General features: G+C 36.5%; 1 protein-coding gene and 1 pseudogene across 1 annotated transcript; both read right to left on the bottom strand.

Annotated features, from left to right (window-relative positions):
- Positions 1 to 71: 71 nt before the first annotated feature.
- On the bottom strand, positions 72 to 4,505 carry LOC120127158 (annotated as a pseudogene).
- A 5,073-nt stretch (positions 4,506 to 9,578) lies between these two features.
- Positions 9,579 to 17,303, bottom strand: LOC120127157. Its single transcript, XM_039145145.1, has 3 exons — positions 17,093 to 17,303; positions 16,420 to 16,628; positions 9,579 to 11,462 (listed from the first exon to the last, which is right to left on the bottom strand). The coding sequence occupies exons 1-3, from the start codon at positions 17,183 to 17,185 to the stop codon at positions 10,949 to 10,951; spliced, it is 816 nt and encodes a 271-aa protein (XP_039001076.1). The 5' UTR covers positions 17,186 to 17,303; the 3' UTR covers positions 9,579 to 10,948.
- Positions 17,304 to 20,068: the final 2,765 nt, after the last annotated feature.

Genomic DNA, 20,068 nt, shown 5'->3' with positions numbered 1-20,068 from the left:
TGAAACAGAAAAATAAACTTCAATGAACCAATCACCAAAACCGTAAATATTTGTCAAGTATTTCATCCTTTTTACAGAAGCTAGCTTACATATTTACTTGAACAGTGTCTTAAGTTTTAATATTAATTTGTAGTAGTTCAGTATACAAAGCTCACCAACCCCAAATCCATGAACACCTTGTCTAACCAATGCGTCAAAATATAATTCTCAATGGTGTAAAAGCAGTCTGAAGGTGAAATCATATGGCATTAGCTGCACAAGTTGTGAAAGGGGCTCTTTCCTTTTTCTCTCCAAGCATTTCACCGCTTCTTTCCTCACTTCATTCGGCAGCTGCAGACAAACCCAATCCAGCAACGATTCCGAATCCTTTGCAGAGTCGAGCAGATAACAATCCAGAAGCTTCGGAATTATTAACTCATTCGTTCTCGACATCCCCACTGCTGCCTGCAGGTAGTCTCTCTTTGCTGTTTCCAATTCTTCTGACACGAGCCGCCGTGTATACTCTCACCTTCATTACCGAAACCGGCATTTCAGCACTTAAAAGAACGAACCCGAAGTTATATATATTCATTTGCATAGAGGATTGGTTAGTTAACTATGAGCGTTTCTGACTATCTATGAAAGGAGATCGATTTCAAAGCAAACTTACAGCAGGAGATGACCAGCTTCCACATGCAAGAGCAAATGTAACCAAGGGTTCGGACCACTCGAGACGGAACATATTGCATGCTTTCACCTCATCGCTTTTCGCTGCTTTGGGACAGATCTTTAATATAGAGGGAGAAAAGGGATATATTTCCAGTTTGCAATATCAATTTTTTAAAGCAAAAAAATTATGGATGAATTCAATCCTCTCCCCTGCAAAAGTAAATATACAAGAAATAACACTTTTTTATGCTTACAAATTTCAAATGGAAAGGCAGTCTTAATATAAAATGTTCAATTGTTATTGCATTTAGCAAGTGTCCTCCCACAACTATTGTAGCCTGGGGCACCATAAACATAGGCAAACTTTAAGTCGAAACGTCAAAAGGCCAATGTAAACAGTAACTCAAAATAGCAACCATTATCTAAATGGAACATAATATGATATATGAATGAAACATACCTTTTGCATCAGTTCTACAACTGTTTCAGGAAACACGGGAATCCCATGCTCCAAAATTGCCTAACAGGAACGTTGCAAAAGATTTATGCTCTTGCTTTTTGCATCTTAAGATCGACAAACTTATCTTGATTCCAGAATGTATTAGAACTTTAATCAAAATAAACATTCTTACATTCATCATACAGGAATTATATGTGTTTATCCAAAATGCAAGTTTCTGTTGGTGGCTGAGACCATCTAAATCAACAGACGCTAGCTTCCCGAGTAGAAACCTGAAATCATAATCACATAGGTAGGCTGAGTAGAAATGTCACAATTAACATATTTTGAAAGAGAAACCAACCCAAGACCTTACTTTAGTTTTTGGATGAGAAACAAAGCATTTGTACTCCGGTTTAGGTCAATGGTTTTCGCTTCAACTGCACAAAGATGTTTATAGGGGCCAATATCTCTGCTTTTTGAATCTGAACAGATACCATAAGGGGCTGTTTGGATCAAGGAATATGAGATTCCCATGGGAATGGAATCCACATTCCCATGTTTAGTTGGCCGGGAATCTCATTCCAGGTAATATTTTATTACCAATAGTAGATTTTTTTGGGTATATTACCGGGAATGTCATTATCTCCTTTTCATTAGTTATTGTTGGATTACCGGCGTTTTGGACTAAAATGCCCTTAAAAAAAATCAAAAATATTCTTCTTCTGTCACTAAATAATAAAAATTTTACAAAGGTTAAATTATAAATTTATCCTTAAACTATTTTAGATTTATAAAAAAAAAATCTATAATTAAAATTTTATATGAAGTTCAGGGGTTAAAATAAAATTTTACCCTTTCATTAAACCTTTTTATATTGTCAAATTTGTAAAAAATATATATATAAATTTTATGAATTTAAAATTTTTAAAGAAAATATATAAATATTTTCTAATTTGTTAAAAAAACAAATATATAATAAGGACAATTTGGTCAAATATACATTCAAATAATCTTTTATTCCTTTAACCAAACACGGTAATCTTACATTCCTGCTAAACTAACCAAACACAAAATACAACATTCTCAGTAATCTTATTCCCTGGTAATCTTATTCCCTGGTAATCTTACATTCCCACTGGTAATCTTACATTCCGTGAACCAAACGCATCTAAGGATCTTGGAATTCGCTTTTTGTAGGTAAAGTCCTGGATTCAACGTCTTTATCTTTCGAGGTGCTCAACCTTGCAAGAATGCTAAACAAGCACCTTACAATATCCTCAGATATTTTGTTCGGTGTAAAATCAGCTTCTGACATTTTATCATCTGGTGAACTTGAGGGGCTTCCTTGTGCACTTTCCTGGTTTGTTAATCTACCATCTAGCTGGACAGTAAGAAAATCCCACAATTCATAAAACCATAATGAAGCAAAGAACGACGCTTCTTTTAACCAGAAACCAGTACATATCTGCACCTTAAGAGGATCCAACCATTTGTCTGCTGATTCAAGCTTCGTTGGAAGTCTCTTTACTGGAGTCACAATGTTGGAAACCTTCGTATTCGGAGATTGTTTATCCTTCAAAGCATTGCCAAATGATTGATTTTCTTTTCCTCTGACGTCACCAGAAGCAGAATTGGATTTTGTGGAACCTTGTCTCCCATTTGTCGGCCTGTTAAAGCACTGTCCAGATCGATCGTGAATCCTATCCGGAGGCAATAGTTTTCTTCTTGAAACATTTCTGGACAGAGATGGCTGAGTCCTGGAAATGGTTTGTACCGGACTCATCTCGTTCACGGACAAAGACTTTGAGCGCTGGTGCTTAGTACTTCGAGCCGGAGACTGCTCGACTGAGAATTCATTCGAATTCTCTACATTTCTCTTGGAAGATGCATAGACAGCCTCTTGATAAAGGTCTTGCCTAAAATTCACTACTTGCTCTTCAAGCCTAACAACTTCCTCTTCCAAAACAGCTACCTCAGCAAGTAACTCTAGTATCTGAAAACCCCTCAGAAAAGAAAAGCAATTCACTCTCGAAACCGAACTTTACATAAAAACATGTAAAACTTTCCAATTTTCAAGTATCAGAACAACTCTTCCTCAAATGCAGCATGCATTTAAGTTACTTACATATGGAGGTAGGTAAGAAGGAAGCCGAGGAAGTGCCCCTAAAGGTCTAGTAAAAGCTCTCTCCAAAGCTCTATGCACATTCTCTTCATGTCTAAGCTTCCTTTTTAGCTTATCAACCTGCAAATAATACCGATAACACCTCAAATTTGTTAAAAAAAAACTAGGAGAATACACTAAAATCAAATTTGTCAAATTTGTTAAAAATCAATTGAATACACTAAAAGTGTGTATAATATTCAGTTACATCTTGTAATAAGGCTCTTTCCCTTTCCCTATTTGATCTTCTCCTATTTGTCACTCCTTTGCTGGTACCAAGTGTTCTACTTCCCTGACTCTTCTCCATCTTCTCCTTCTTTTTATTATCCAAAGGCAAAAACAAGAAAATGGTAAATTTCAGTGAAGAAAAAAGATTTATACAAAGGAATAATTGAAAGAAACTTGAAGAAGACACTATTCATTTCCGAGACAAGTGTAAGGTCATATCTCAGATTTTTGAATCAGAAGTGCTTCCCTACTTTTTTATGACACGAGCAATAAAATAGCAAATTAAACAGTATCGGAAGGGGGAAATTTCAAATTTTCTTCAAAGTTTCAACTTTTAATCCCCAAATAATCAATCTTTGGACATTCAAACCGGCAATTAACAAAAACCCAAATCTTGTAAAAACAAATTAAAGGAGAAAATATTTTTTTTTTAAAAAAAGGAAAAGTGAAGAGAGAAGTTACTTTATTGTAGTGCCTGTCAAGATTTAAAGGAGCTTTCATGGACTGAAGAGTGGTGCGGACTCTTGTATTCATCTTCTCCTTTCTTTTCCTTTTTCTTTCGATTTAAAGAATCAAAATCCAAAAATAAAACACTCCAACAATGCAACAAATATCTACACTTTTACTACTACTAATAATAATATTCCCATGACCTGAAAGAAGCAATGCAAGCAAAAGTAAGAAAACAAAGCAATAGCCATTGAAATTACTCTGAAACTAAATTAAAAATAAAGTGTGGGAATGATAAAGAAAAGAAATTTCTTCGAATACCCTTTGTTTATTTCTAAGTTACAGAGCGGGAAAACTTGAAAGTAAAGCGACCAGGAAACACTAATGCCTGCATGTACATTGGTTTCTTTACACTGCAAGTTTTTGTTTATTTATATACTAAAAAAATTGGATCAAAGCTTTGTATTATCATAGAATATTAATATAAAAGTATTGAAAAGAGTGAAGAAGCAAAGAAAACGATGAGGATTGGAGCTTCAAGTCGCTATTGAATCCAAGAATAGCGTAACAGGTGGACAAACCAAAACAAAAACAAAAGATAAAATGCTGCTTAAATGCTGCTTACGTATGTAATTATTTGTCATGGATAACATCTTAATGAAATTGTTTATTTTATTTAAAACAAGATTTTGTTTAGCATTAAAGAAATGGAGTAAAGACAAGAGTCATTCACTTGGCTTCTCCTTCTCCTTCTCCTTCTCCATGACTTTTGTATTAGATCATGAGTAGCTTTTGTTATCTTCTCTTTCTTTATATGTTACATTGTAACAACGTTGATTGGTTTAATCAGGTCAATTTAAATGGTGTAAGTTTTGAGTTTTAAAATTTTTTAGTCATAATGTGGAGTTAATTTTGTGTGGTTTTTAGTAGCAGAAGCACGTGAGTGTTCATGGTGCCATTCACCCAATCCAATATCTAGTCATTTTAGTTTTAGATACATAAACAATAAACCTATATGAAATATAATAAAAATGTTTAAAAAATAATAATATAAAGTCTATTTTGTTATTATTGCAAAGAAATATTCATTCTGTCTCACTAAATGTCTTTGGTTTTTAAAATTAACTCATTCAAAATATCATATTAGAAAAGCTAACAAACAACGACAGTTATATTTTATTTTTTACCCTTGTATGCGCCACTTTTTTGTATCTATCAAAATAAATCTATCAAAACTATCAATCATTTCTTAGGGATAATTTTATCATTTTCCTTAATCAAATTTATCTCGTAAAATTATGTGCATAGTAAATATGATACACAAATTATAGGTATGCCTTAAAACATAAGCTATTAGAATTTAGATGAAATGTTAATTTCTTAACACATAAATATATCTAGATTGGTCACCAACAATTTTAAGTGCACAAATCGAAAGATAGGTATACCTTAAAAATCTTTATTTCCAATCCAACTTTTTAGTAAATAAGATTTACTTTTTCTCTTTCCAATTAAATTGTTAATAGTTTGGACAATCTTATCTCGTACAAATTGGTGGTTAGATTCAAGGTTTAGTTCAATTATTTCATATTTTCATTTTTAAGAGATGTTGTTTAACAAATCTCAATATTTATAATCTCAATTTTTAAGAAAACAATAAAGAAATACTTAAAATTGTATTTCTTTTTAAACGTTAATTTTTTTTAAATTATGGATTAAAGACATTTCAAAAGATCAAAATGTCGGAATAGTTCACTCTTTTGGAATAATACTTTTTGAGAAAATATTGTGGGTATAGCAAAGCTCACACACTATAGGAATAAAAATCACATCACGTGTTTGATATTTCAATAGACGATTAGATTCAAGATATCACACGTAAAACAACAAAACAAAGGAAAATGGAAGATCTAAATATGCCTAAAAAACATCTAAAGTCTAAAACTAATAAAGGTAAGTCTTGAGTTTGTATTAAAAAAAAAACTTGAAAACAATGCAAGAGATGGTCCAGATAATCTAAAGCTACCACTTCATTCAATATAAGTTGGTTCTTGTTGGGTGGTCCCAAAGAAGGTGAATAAGTTGAGAGGCACTTTGGAATTATGGGTGAAGGGAATGAGATTCAACCTTGAAAAAGTGGGAACAAATGCTTAAGTTTGATGCAAAGCCTAGCAGATCCACATGCAATAAGATAAAGTTTTCATGTCAAATAGAAATTCATTACCTTCCTCAAGACTATCCTTTAATTGTCGAATAGAAATTTATTACCTTTACTCTTTTCGAGTGTAAGAGAGACATGCCAAAACTCCACTTTCATTTTGATTTTGTGGAATTTCATGTCGTTTAACTGGGAGGTGGGAATTGGTGGGGCTACATCACGAGGTTACCCTTTGCCGATGGTTTAAGCTGGCTATCCAAACACATGGGGATATACTTTATAACATTAGATACGACACAATTATGTAATACAAATATGGTAAAATAGTGTGAAATGAGAAAATAACAAGAACATATTACATAAAAAACAAAATATGCACAACACAAATTTATCAGTATCCCTACATCCATGATTATAATACAATAACATATAGGAACAAAACACGAAAGTGGTGATCCATTCCTCTTGCAACAACGAAAGGAAGATATCAATTTACGAGGGACATGGTGAGCAAACAATTCCACTACTTATCATTTCTTTGTTTTTTACCAAAAAATTATATACATATATATATATATATATATATATACACACGCGCATGGTAAATAGAAAACTGAGCTCGAGTACCAGAACTTTTACCGACTAATAAATAGAAACAGTGATTACAGCATCCATATCAGCTTGTATATTTGTATGCAATATCTATATGGGACAGAGAGAGGTCCCCTAAAAGGAAAAGCCTGATGGATCCCTTTCCCAATTAGCTGTACCCGTGGTCCAAAAAGTCAAATAGGCACCTACAAAACTGGACCACTATGGATAGGTACCCATGCACCAAAACAAAAACCTACTTACAGACTGGAATGAAAAACAAGGATTTACCTAAAAGAAATTTCATCTGCTTGCCCGGTTTAGTGAGGAATAAACAGACTCGGAATTTCACACATTACATGAGAGTGACACCACCAAATAAAATGGGACGGTTGGGAGCTTAGATTTTGTTTGTTGAGTAGGTTATGGATCTTTCGACAGAAGATGGTCCCAGGAAATTCCCGTATAAATACAGTTTGGTTCACAATAAACTTGTCCTAATGTTTACTCTATTTCTGGATCAAAACAAATGCCTATCCTGTCTTGTCCACATCATTGTCTCAAGAGGTGCAAATGCACCTTATCTCTATTCATTCAATGCTCAGAATCATTATAATGAGAAAGCTATGGCATTCAGTCAGTTTTTATATCGAATGCCTACCTTGCCGATGATAAGGCTCAGAAATTGTGCCCGTCTTAGCACATGCATTGGCAGCTGTGAGCTGACCCATTTGACAAGTTTCATTAGAAAGAAAGAAGGGGTCATATAATAACAAGCTTATGGGTCAATTGTGTAACCGAAAAAAATATTTTCCCCGAGAATTGCCGTAATGAGGGTCTTGGAATCTAAAATTGAACCAATAATTCCCTTCTCATATAACAATAGCATGCTTCCAACTCCGAGGAAACTTGGAATATAACAGTAAATACTGTCCAGTGCAAAACACTTTTTCAGCTTCTACACCAAGTGATTACCTTAGTTCTCATAGCTGATTAGACAGTCATAGAGTAAATATTCCATTCTTTGGAGGTTAGAATCCACATGAATTACATCGGATCAACCAATATCAATAGTATCCACAAGCAGGTAAAAGAACAACAACAATTAGGAGCAAAATCTTAAGTTTACTGTCTAATGTATTGAGTTAATCACTCATTAGACCTAAGTGGTAAAGCTCTAGTTTTAGCATTATGGCAGGCTTTTCAAGGTCCATTAATCACTTTGATACATTTAGAGAGGAAGAATATGAGCTTTCCAGTCCAAAGTCTCCGCTAAATTCAGCAGACAATAAAAAATTAGTTCCTTTATTAAATAATATATAAAAAAAAATTAAAAAAGAAGAAATGTATGCACAAGTTAGAAGTCAATCAACTCAACTAAGCATGTTCATAGCTACAAACATACAGAGATCCACCATTGTAGGTTCCTTATTCACCTTTAGGTAACGTAACTCACTCTGCAGGATGCTTACTAACTTCATGTTACAAAGTATGAATACTCTTTTTGGGATAATTAAATGCATACTCTGTGTAAAATGAAGTGCAATGTCACACTCAAGGACCCACTAACCATGTCAAAGAAACATATAGAGTCGGAAATTGAAAAAAGCTTCAGAAATGAACATTAGATGCCCTCTAGAGATGATTTGGACCATATTATGTTCTCTTTAAAGTTGCAAGAAAACAAAATTTCAATGGATTTTTATCAATAACAATCCCAATAAAAATTTGGGCCTATAGTATACATCTATTGCTGAAACTTTAAGCTTCTGTTACAGAACCAGGTGCTATGAATAAAAGACAAAAGGCAAAAGAATAGAACAATTATGTTTACTAACAAGATCGTTTCAGAGTTGTCAAGAAAAATTGGCAGATAAAGAACTTAAAAAAATATTTGTGCCAAACGTTTATAGAAGTTTTGATATGATGTTATTTTACCTATATAAAGGGATATGCACCTTGATTGCAGATTTGATACTATAGGGCTTGATGCACAAGTGATCCACTCTAGTATACTGCCCATAGAACTAACAAGTAGACTGTTCTAGACATCAGAAATTCTAGCATATCAAAAGACACAAGTTCTTGACTTATTTTACAGCTATTCACTCGTACCCATTCCCACCATGCACTCATCATCGCACAAATGCACGTTACACAAATACATGTCCAAACACACCAGTATCTAAGTAACCCAATTGATGTTCTGCTACCAAGAATACAATCACAAAGCATGTAGAAGTCCTAACATCCAAACTCAAACTTCAGACCAGCCCAAGAATGAAATGAGGAATCTATATTCTCCTCTATTGATCAAAGTAAAAACACATCTGTTAAGGTGGTTACACTTGTGCAATTAGCAAACAACATTCTCAAACCTTCTTGCAGGGCTATATTTTAATCAATTTGACGGCATAAATACACCATCATTTAGTATGTACAAGTTTCAGCTTCCTGATATAGATCTTTAAATACTATATTCTGACACATGAAAAATTGTCAGTGTGACTGTTGAAGAGATTGGAAACAATGTTTTAACAACAAGGCTAAGGGCCTTTGGTAATCTACAAATATGAGACACACGCCAACACACGCAGGAACAGAGACAAGCACATCAACGGAGAAAAAGACAAGCATACAACTCAACAGAAATAATTAGTATGAGCAACCACTCTGCATATTAGTTGATTACAATGGAGGAAAGAAAACTCTTGCAATTGCCAAGCAGTAAAAGTAAAACCTTCTAAAATGTTGAGGCAAAAACCAGGGTCAACTAGGAGGAATAAGGTAACATGTATGCACATAAAAAGATGAGTATGCAAGAGTATGCAAGTGTTTAGGCAAAACATATACACAAGTATTATGAATGCTTAAACCTAGTTTAAGGGATGCAAGACAAGTAGCAGTTATCTAGATATTTTTTATTACCCTTCTTGATTGAAGCTTACAGAGCTTGATTCAGATTTTTTTCATGGAAGTTAGTGGACCCCTTACAAAGAAACTATCAGGGTCACTTTCTGTGGTGCTAGAATTGAAGGTAACATCCTTTGAACTACCCATTAAATGGAGTCCAGAAAAATGGTCACCCAAATATTATATGCATATTCATCTCCCAGTCTACGCTTTCTTTCTGCATTTATGGTTTTCTGGGCATAGAGTTTAGGCGCAGGAGCTCGAGCGCAAGGAGCAATAACAGGGTTTGAAGACAAAGGAGAAGAAGAGCTCAGCATACTGGGGTAGCCCTGCCCGGACAAGGAAAAATAGTAGAGGGCAAGAAAACAGAATTTGAAACAATTTTCCTTGGCAAGGTACACTGCTCTTGTATCGAAGAATACCAGTTATCGCTACCATGTTCCCCAGAAACCTTAGCTCCTAACAAGTTTTCTTCAGAAATAGGCCCAAAAACTTGACCTTTCTCGCAGTATTGGTCAGCCAATTGGCTAAAAGGATTTCTAGCCTCAACAGATTGGTCAACATTAGGAAAGAGTGACCATTTGCGATTAGGTAATACAGATGTTACAGGGGACAGGGGGGATGAAGGCGTAGAATTTCCACTTTGACTACCTGAAACTTCAATCAATTCTCTAAATCCACCTTTTCTTTTCCTTCTCCTTCTTACCTTTTCTTTGCCAATCCTGATTGAGAGGTAGCCCGCTTGAGAGGCTTCCTTTATATCAGGATTTTCAGTCACCGCATATTTTGAGGGCAGAGATTGCAAAGAAGTTTCCCTCTCAGGATCTAAGAAACTGTTAAGTTCCCAGTCATATTCTGGCGTTAGTTTAGCATTTGGACCAGTTAACTCCTGTCCCTTGGTCTGTTTGGGTATCTACCATTGGATGCCTCCTTCAAGGATTTAGCATCCCCAACTGAACTTAACAAACCATCCATTTCAGCTGACACAGGAAACTTGCTATTTCTCTGAATACGGTTGGCACGAGAAGATTTTCCTCCAGTCCTGATTGTAGTGATGGAGTTCTTCCCCTCACTCTTGAAAAGGTAATATTGGGAGCCCAAGACCATTTCTTGGTGAACAAGAAAACAGAATATGAGAAACAATAAAGAAGCAGAAACAAGAATTGCCATAGAGAGTTTCTTTAGCCGCCCCCAGAACACTGATCTCTTACAAAGATTAAGCATATAAACAGGGAGAGTTGCCTTCATGGGTATGACAAAAATGCCTGTAGCTAAAGCCAATTCAAGATCTCTATGTACCATGGCTGCTGAAAAATCTGGCTGGTATGACATTACAAGCTTCGTTGACTGTCCAGGTTCAAGGCAAACTTTTACAACTATGCACCATAAAACCATCAACTACACACTCTGTCCCAGAAACCTCAATGCTTCTAACCTCAAGTGGTAGGTCGCCAGTGTTCTTCGCATACAGCTCTTTTGAAAATGGTAGAGTGCATGCATAAGTAGTCTCATCCATGTTAAAAAACATTTTTAGAGGAGAGATGTTCAGAGAAGTAGGCAAGCTAAGGTTAAACTCTACACTCTGAATGGGATCTGAGCCCTCAAAGAGGACAAGAGAAACTGACCCTCCGAATTCCCCCAAAGGTAACCACTCAACACCTGAAAGGTTGTTCCTTATCAGTGCTGAACTTCTCCACCCACAACGATTTGATAGGTGAAATAATATTGGGCGAAAAGAGGCTCTACCATATGGCTGAACGTAGGCCTCTGTCAGTGCATTCTCTGCCATGGAGAACCCAAATCTTATTGGCGCAATAGATGAATTCTGAACTAAACTACCAGAACGGAGCTTGATAAAATCATCTTGGCTCCTGTTGGAAAATAATTAAGGTGGGTGGGCAACTTTCGGTAGCTTTAAATGCACCAAAAGTTGGTTGTTGAAAATGATTTTTGGTTTAATTATATTTTAATCACTACATATTTTAGTGTATTTACAAGATTAATCTCTAAGTTTTAACTATAAATACCCTAGCTCATTTAGCTTTAAAATCATCACAAAACATTTATTTCTTCCTATACTAGAGAGCTTTCTTGTGAGTAGTGAGTATTTTGTAAACACCTGTAAATTTTCTCTCTTAGTAAAAGATTTGTAGCAGCCCGGAAACATAAGCATAATTGGGTGAACTCCGTTATCAATTTTCGGGTATTATTTTTCCGCTTTTATTTCGCATTCTCACTAATCTGGTTATAGGGAAACTTGTACTCGGTTTATTTCCTAACAACTGGCATCAGAGATTTTGGTCGTGAATTCTGTCAATTTTTTGCGAAGTTACTATTCGGGTTACTATTCACATGAATAGTGAATAATAAATTTTGTGAATAGTGAAATTCGGTCGGTGATACGAGTTTGTCGACGGAGGTGTTCTAATACACGGTGGTTCGCAGAAATTGTCAAAAACGATCCAAACGAAGCCAGATTCGAGTGGGAGCGATGACTGCAGACGAAGGGAAGGTGAAAATTGAAAAGTTCGATGGTGCGGAGTTTGGATTTTGGAAAATGCAAATTGAAGATTTTCTGTACCAGAAAAATCTATATCAACCCCTATCAGGAAAACAACCAGAGGGCATGAAGAATGAAGACTGGGCTCTTTTCGACAGACAAGCCCTCGGAGTTATCCGACTGACGTTATCCCGCAATGTTGCTTTCAACTTAGCAAAGGAAAAAATCACGGCGGGTCTTATGGCTGCTCTCTCCAGTATGTATGAGAAGCCATCGGCCTCAAACAAAGTTCATTTGATGAGGCGATTATTCAATTTGCGGATGGCGGAAGGGGCATCGGTGACACAACACCTAAATGAACTCAACACAATCACAACCCAGTTGAGTTCAGTGGAAATTGAGTTCGATGATGAAGTTCGAGCTTTAATTCTCTTATCATCTCTACCAGATAGTTGGAATGCTACTGTTACAACAGTCAGCAGCTCGTCGGAAAATAGCAAATTGAAATTCGACGATGTTCGGGATCTGGTATTGAGTGAAGAAATTCGACAGAAAGAATCGGGTGAAGCATCAACCTCCTCAGCCTTGCACACGGAGTCTAGAGGAAGAACTTCAGAAAGATATTCAAATCGTGGCAGATCAAAATCCAGACGGGGAAAATCCAGAACGGGAAAGAAAGATTTTACATGTTATAATTGTGGCAAGAAGGGTCACTTTAAAAGAGATTGTCGAGCACTGAAGAAAGATACCGGTGCACAGGAATCTGCTAACATGACAGAGGAGACAGGTGATGCCATGATTCTAAGCGTCAACTGTCTGATTGAATCATGAATCTTGGATTCAGGGGCATCTTTCCACTCCACCCCATGCCAAGAAATCATGGAGAACTATGTCAGTGGTGATTTTGGGAAGGTTCATCTTGCTGATGATGAAACCTTGAAAATCGTCGGAAAAGGAGACATCCGACTAAAGCTGCCAAACCAGACCACCTGAAAGCTGACAGGAGTGAGACATATTCCTGGCCTCAAAAGAAATCTGATTTCTGTTGGACAGCTTGATGGAGAAGGATATAGTACAACCTTTTCAGGCTATGAATGGAAGATTACCAAAGGAGCACTCGTCATTGCTCGTGGTAAGAAGACTGATACTCTCTATGTAACCTCGAATTTAGAGAATATCATTGCAGTAGCAGATGCTGATGGAAAATCAAACCTATGACACCAAAGGCTTGCCCATATGAGCTAGAAAGGAATGAAGATACTTCTGTCAAAAGGGAAACTGCTGGATCTAAAGAATGTAGATGTCGGACTATGCGAGGATTGCATCTTTGGCAAACAAAAGAAAATCAGCTTTACAAAGATTGGCAAGACTCCCAAGGCAGAAAGGTTAGAATTGGTTCATACTGATGTATGGGGACCATCCCCAGTTCCATCTCTTGCAGGCTCACTATATTATGTCACCTTCATCGATGATTCAACAATGAAGGTATGGGTTTATTTTCTGAAGAAGAAATCAGAAGTCTTTGATACCTTCAGAAAATGGAAGGCCATGGTGGAAAATGAGACTGGTTTGAAAGTCAAACGATTAAGGTCTGATAATGGAGGAGAATACAGAGACGATAGATTCAGAGATTTCTGCGTAAACAATGGGATCAAGATGGAGACAACAGTTCCCATAACACCGCAACAGAATGGCGTAGCAGAGCGCATGAACAGAACTCTGAATGAACGTGCCAGAAGCATGAGAATACATGCCGGATTGCCCAAATTGATATGGGCTGAAGCTATCAACACTGCAGCTTACCTAATCAACCGTGGGCCCTCAGTTCCCTTGGATGGCGGAATGCCAGAGGAAGCTTGGAGCAAGAAATAAATAAACCTTTCACACTTAAGAGTGTTTGGTTGTATTTCTTATGTACACATAAACTCTGCTGAAAGAAGTAAACTTAATGCCAAGTCCAAAAAATGCGTCTTTGTTGGTTACGGTGGTGATGAGTTCGGTTACTGGTTCTGGGACTACAAAAATCGAAAGATCATCAGAAGCAGAGATGTCATTTTCAATGAAAATGTGATGTACAAAGACAAGTCAACCGCAGAATCAAGTAATATCGAGGCTGAAACAAAGGAATTTGCTGAGTTCGAGGAGATTTCTGGAAATGATATTCAGATCAATCCTGAAGCAGTTCAAGAAGAACCACGCACACCAGAACTGAGACGCTCCTCCAGAATTCCTAAACCAACCCAACGTTATTCGCCTTCTCTGCACTACTTGTTACTGACTGACAATGGTGAACCAGAGTGCTATGATGAAGCAATGCAGGTGGAGGATTCAGTCAAGTGGGAGTCTTCCATGAAAGATGAGATGGACTCGCTTATGTCAAATCAAACGTGGGAATTAGCTGAATTACCACCAGGCAAGAAAGCGCTCCATAACAAGTGGATTTACAGGATCAAAGAAGAGCACGATGGCAGAAAACGCTACAAAGCAAGATTAGTTGTCAAAGGCTTTCAGCAAAAAGAAGGTATTTACTACAATGAAATTTTCTCTCCAGTCGTAAAACTGTCTACAATCAGACTGGTGTTGAAAATTGTAGCTGCAGAGAATTTACATCTTGAGCAGTTATATGTAAAGACAACTTTCCTTCATGGTGATTTGGAGGAAGAAATCTATATGAGGCAGCCAGAAGGCTTCATAGAGGCAGGCAAGAAAAACCTGGTATGCAAGTTGAAGAAGAGCTTGTATGGTTTAAAACAAGCTCCTAGACAGTGATACAAGAAGTTTGATAGTTTCATTAGTAGCAGTGATTTTACCAGATGCCAAGCAGATCATTGTTGCTACATCAAGAGGTTTGACAACAGCTTCATTATTTTATTATTGTATGTTGATGACATGCTCGTTGCAGGCTCAGATATGCAAGAGATTATAAACTTGAAGCAGAAATTGTCGAAGCAGTTTGCTATGAAGGATCTGGGCGCTACAAAGCAGATTCTTGGGATGAGGATCAAAAGAGACATAAAGTCGGGGACTTTGATGTTATCACAGGCTGAGTACATCAACAAAGTACTCTCCAGGTTTAACATACAAGATGCTAAACCAGTAAGTACACCTTTAGGTGTTCATTTCAGACTCTCCAAAGATCAATCACCAAAGACGGAGGAAGAACGTGCACACACATGGTGAAGGTGTCGTATGCCTCAGCAATTGGAAGTCTGATGTATGCCATGGTTTGTACCAGACCAGATATTGCTCATGTAGTGGGAGCTGTTAGCAGGTACATGAATAATCCGGGCAAAGTACACTGGAAACAGTCAAATGGATCCTCAGATATCTGCGGGGTACCACAAACAAAGCACTTTGTTTCAAAGGTGGAGATACGATACTGACAGGCTATGTAGATGCTGACTTAGCCGGAAATGTTGACATCAGAAGGAGCACTACAGGGTATGTCTATACTCTAGGAGGTACTACAGTAAGTTGGGTTTCTCAACTACAGAAGATAGTTGCTCTCTCCACAACTAAAGCATAATATGTCGCTGTTACGGAAGCCAGCAAGGAGATGGTTTGGCTCCAAATTTTCTTGGAAGAGTTAGGCAAGAAACAAGAAAACAATGTCTTGTATTGCGATAGTCAAAGTGCTATCCATCTAGCGAAGAATCTGTTTTTTCATTCCAGAACGAAGCACATACAATTGAGATATCATTTTATCCGGTCTCTTCTGGAAGATGGAATTTTGAAACTTGAAAAGATTAGTGGAGCTCAAAATCCGGCAGACATGTTGACGAAGACAGTGACCACGGACAAACTGAAGTTTGTGTTCAGCTTCAGTTGGCATCCTAGAGTAACAAGACCAGAAATGCTGCTGCAGTGATCGAGGTGTGAAGACAGATTAAAATCAGTCTTCAAGTGGGAGATTGTTGGAAAATAATTAAGGTGGGTGAGCAACTTTTGGTTGCTTTAAATGCACCGAAAGTTGGTTGTTGAAAATGATTTTTGGCTTAATTACATTTTAGCCACTACACACTTTAGGTTATTTACAAGATTAGTCTCTAAGTTTTAACTATAAATACCCTAGCTCATTTAGCTTCAAAATCATCCCAAAACATTTCTTTCTTCCTATACTAGAGAGCTTTCTTGTGAGTAGTGAGTGTTTTGTAAACACCTGTAAATTTTCTTTCTTAGTAAAAGATCTGCAGTAGCCTAGAGACATAAGCACAATTGGGTGAACTCCGTTATCAATTTTCGGGTATTATTTTTCCGCTTTTATTTCGCATTCTCACTAATCTGGTTATAGGGAAATTACTTGTACTCGGTTTATTTCCTAACAGCTCCTACATTCATCAACAATTTCTCCTGAGTTTAGAATGAGCTGCATTATAACTGGCTGCTTGCTAGGATTTGTCACTGTGATCCACTTGGAGAAGTGACTTCCAACTTGAATCATTGGAAATAGTAACTCATTATCATCAAGCACTGTCATGTCACCTGAGGTACCTTGAGTTTTCCAGTTTTGAAGTACCAATTCATCAGCTTCTGCTGCCTGCAAGACCAACATACGACATTCTTAGCTACCTTGAATCTTGTAGCAGAAGTTATGATTCTTTTTAGAATTAAATCTTAATGATGATATCATAAAATTCATCAAGAGCATGTGCATGTAAAAATGCATGAAAAGAGGAAGGGGTTAAAACAAAATTAGTTTGACAGGGAGAGATGTGTGGATGCATGATGATAAACATATAGAAAATAATAAACAGTTTTGATGATCCAAGAACCAATTCTCATTTGATAGGTTGTTGGTAAGCATACTATGATCTCATATATCTTCCTAACCTAGGAGCTATCCTCCAGGAACTTTACAGGATAAAGATTTATAACATACGCATGATGAGTAAGAATTTAAGTGAAAAAAAGAGTGGAGTATCAATCACCAGAATAATAAATATCTAAGAAGAAACAACTTCAACAGAAAAAATTATGCCATTGTAACTAAAACAAGCAAACCTTGGTCCATGATGCCAATTGCATGCTGTCACCGAAGGACCCTATCCATGCATTGTCAAATTTAGCCCTTTCAGAATGATGCTTATAAGCCATGGATGAATCTTTCTGATGTTCCACACAAATTGGGAGTATATCCTCACAAAAAAAATCAATCTAAGGGCTTATAGATTCATTTGAAATTATAAGCAATTTACAACTACTGATAAGGCTGAGTCATGATTTTCATCAGGCAGTTTAGTGCAAGTAAAAACAGCAACCCGAGTAACAGCACCTGGGAAGAGTAGCAAACCTTCCATGTGCTTGATATGGAAAACCTTTGTATTTGCAACTTCACTAATCTTGACAACACTCAGCGCATAAGGAGCAGAATTTTTCAAAGAGATGGCAACAAAAACAACTCCATTACGATCGTATGGCACCATCATAGCATCAAGAGAAACTGAAAGAGAACTTGCAGGATCGTCATAGGATGATTTCCTGTGCAAGAATGATAACTATATCAGCCATGTTTTGTGAAGACCTCAACCGCAGCATACAGAAATCGCCTAAAATTCTTCCTTTTGATTCTATGATAGTTTAACTGCTTTGGGGCTTAATCACCCAGTTCCTGTTCAGCCTCAAAAGCAATAAGTGGAAAACCAGAATTACCACTGTTTATGACCAAACAATCGTCGGCACTGAGTATGTTGCGTCCATTATAGCCTTGGAAGTTTTCTATTATACAAACTGCTCCAGTATGTTGGTGTTCCCTAGAGAAACTGATATCCACGAAGTTATTTCCTCCACATAGAGAGTCTCATCAAATGGATTGAACAAGGACAAATTCTTACTCTTGACTAGAAGAAATATGCAGGCCTAATAATGGCTGAATCTCATATGGGGACTCAACAGCAAAACTCCTAGCCTGAACCAGGAAACCACCAGAGCTTGTTTGCAAGATAAGGTGAGCTGATGTGAAGCCCGCCCATCTAGGTAAAAATTCAAAACATATTGAAGCTACTTCACCAGGTCCTAGCAAAACCTCACTAAAATTGCAGGGATAGAACTGTAGATTAGTACTGAATGGTTCATGGATGTGTAAAATGCTATCATTGCATGTATTAGCTACAGTCAAGTAACCCACTGAAGGTAAAAATAAGTATTTGTGTCCTAAATCCATTACAGGGTGACATATATGTTTGGTGAAGACAAACCGTGAAAAGAACTTAGCTTGGTAGCCTCTTTGTTTCATTCCATTCTAACAGCTCTACTCTTCTGACTTAGTAAAGGTCCTCTACTCGATGAAATATAATCTTGATTAGCATCATCTGTGAGAATGGATGAAAACTCACGGATACCACCTCTTGAGTATATAGAACAAGAAACCATCCTTCCCTTTAATAATTTAAACATACTGTGACTACATAACCGACTTTTGTTAGTTTCCAGCCCTCTAAGATTACTTTGTTTTATATGAGAGAAGAAGCAATATCAGACTAACTCCTAGAAACTTCTAAACTGCCTACTTCATCTGTTATCTGTTTAGTTGAAATGCCAGGCAATGTTGAAGGAAAACAGAACGAATTAGGATCAGTGCAGATACTCTCAACACTAATATTGGTCATCAATTTCCTGCATCATGCCGAATTATATGACAACCAAGAAAAGATGGAATACTTAGCCGGTTGAAACATTCCCCTGAAAAAAAAATCAATTACAAAATAGTGGAAAAACATAATTACAGCCTCAATTTTCTGAACATTTTATCAAAAAAAATAGTGGGAAAACAAAACTATTGCCTCAAATAAAAGGCCATTTTTTACACAATAAAAATATTAGTTAAATAACGAAAGAGTGAAAAACGTGGATTTCAACTTGGGGTTGGGGGATCTAATAAACAAATAAACAGAGCAGGATGCCGGCGCGATAATACTTAGAAATTATAGGTGCTGTGATTAATATTCTTACTATACGTAGTAATTTAAAAATAGTAAACATAATATAACAGTTCCAGCAGCAAATTTTATTCTGTATACAACAATTTTGGATATTCTTTTTTAAAAGGCAAGAAATGTAAGCTTTGGCCATTAAAAAATCCTTTGATACTGTTTAAACAACCTAAACAAAGTCATGATCACCGTACGGCCACGTTTGAGGTAACACGATAAAAAAATTCATCCGCTTCCAGTAAAGAAGTAGCTTATTAGCCAAATAAGAATCGAAAATTCAAGAGTCTTAAGCGGAAAATAATGTAGTAATCGAAGTTAAACTAATAAAAACAGATAAGGAAGATAGAATCGGATGTGTTTGTAAAGATAGAAAGTGCGAGAAAATGGGAAGGAAAGTGTGAGAAAGTGATAAAAGAGTTACCGGAGAGAGTAGGACATGGAGAGTTGTTTTCGAGCTTTGATGATCCTCAGGGTTTTGGGCTCCATTTCTCAGGGAAGAGGAAAAAAAACATCTGAAATTATTTATTTTATGGTGAATTTAATATTTTTAGGGTTTTTGTCTGAATTTTGAGGCGATAATAAGGTAAGCTGATACCAGAATGCCGCCTGATAACAGCGAATGAATGCCGCCTGATAACAGCGAATGAATGGCGCCTGTTAACAGCGAATGAATGGCCGCCGAAAAGAAGACTCCAAATGACTAGAGTGTCCATACTCCATTCAAAAGATTCCATGAAACCGTCACCATTTAAAGGATTCGAATAGATTCTGACAAATGTTTAAGGTTCAAATTGAAATGAACGGACAGCGCATCCAAGTGGGCCTAATGTTTTTTTTTATATTTTCATTTGAATATTTTTACACTTTTCGATAACTTAATTATTTTTAAATAATTAAATTTAATAAATAATTATTCAAATTTCAATTTTATAATCGAATAAATAAATTACTTTCGAGTTTGGAATATTGAAGAACGCCTTAAAATAAGATAATCAATTCAGTACTGAATGTGCTTTTCTTACGTTATTGTTTCCATTTGTAATTGCAT

The sequence above is a fragment of the Hibiscus syriacus genome, unplaced genomic scaffold (genome assembly GCF_006381635.1).
Source record: "Hibiscus syriacus cultivar Baekdansim isolate YM2019G1 unplaced genomic scaffold, ASM638163v2 tig00110462_pilon, whole genome shotgun sequence".
In the NCBI taxonomy this organism is placed as follows: domain Eukaryota; kingdom Viridiplantae; phylum Streptophyta; class Magnoliopsida; order Malvales; family Malvaceae; genus Hibiscus; species Hibiscus syriacus.
The sequence above is the reverse complement of the archived record's forward strand: the minus strand, read 5'-3'. Positions and strand labels throughout refer to the sequence as shown.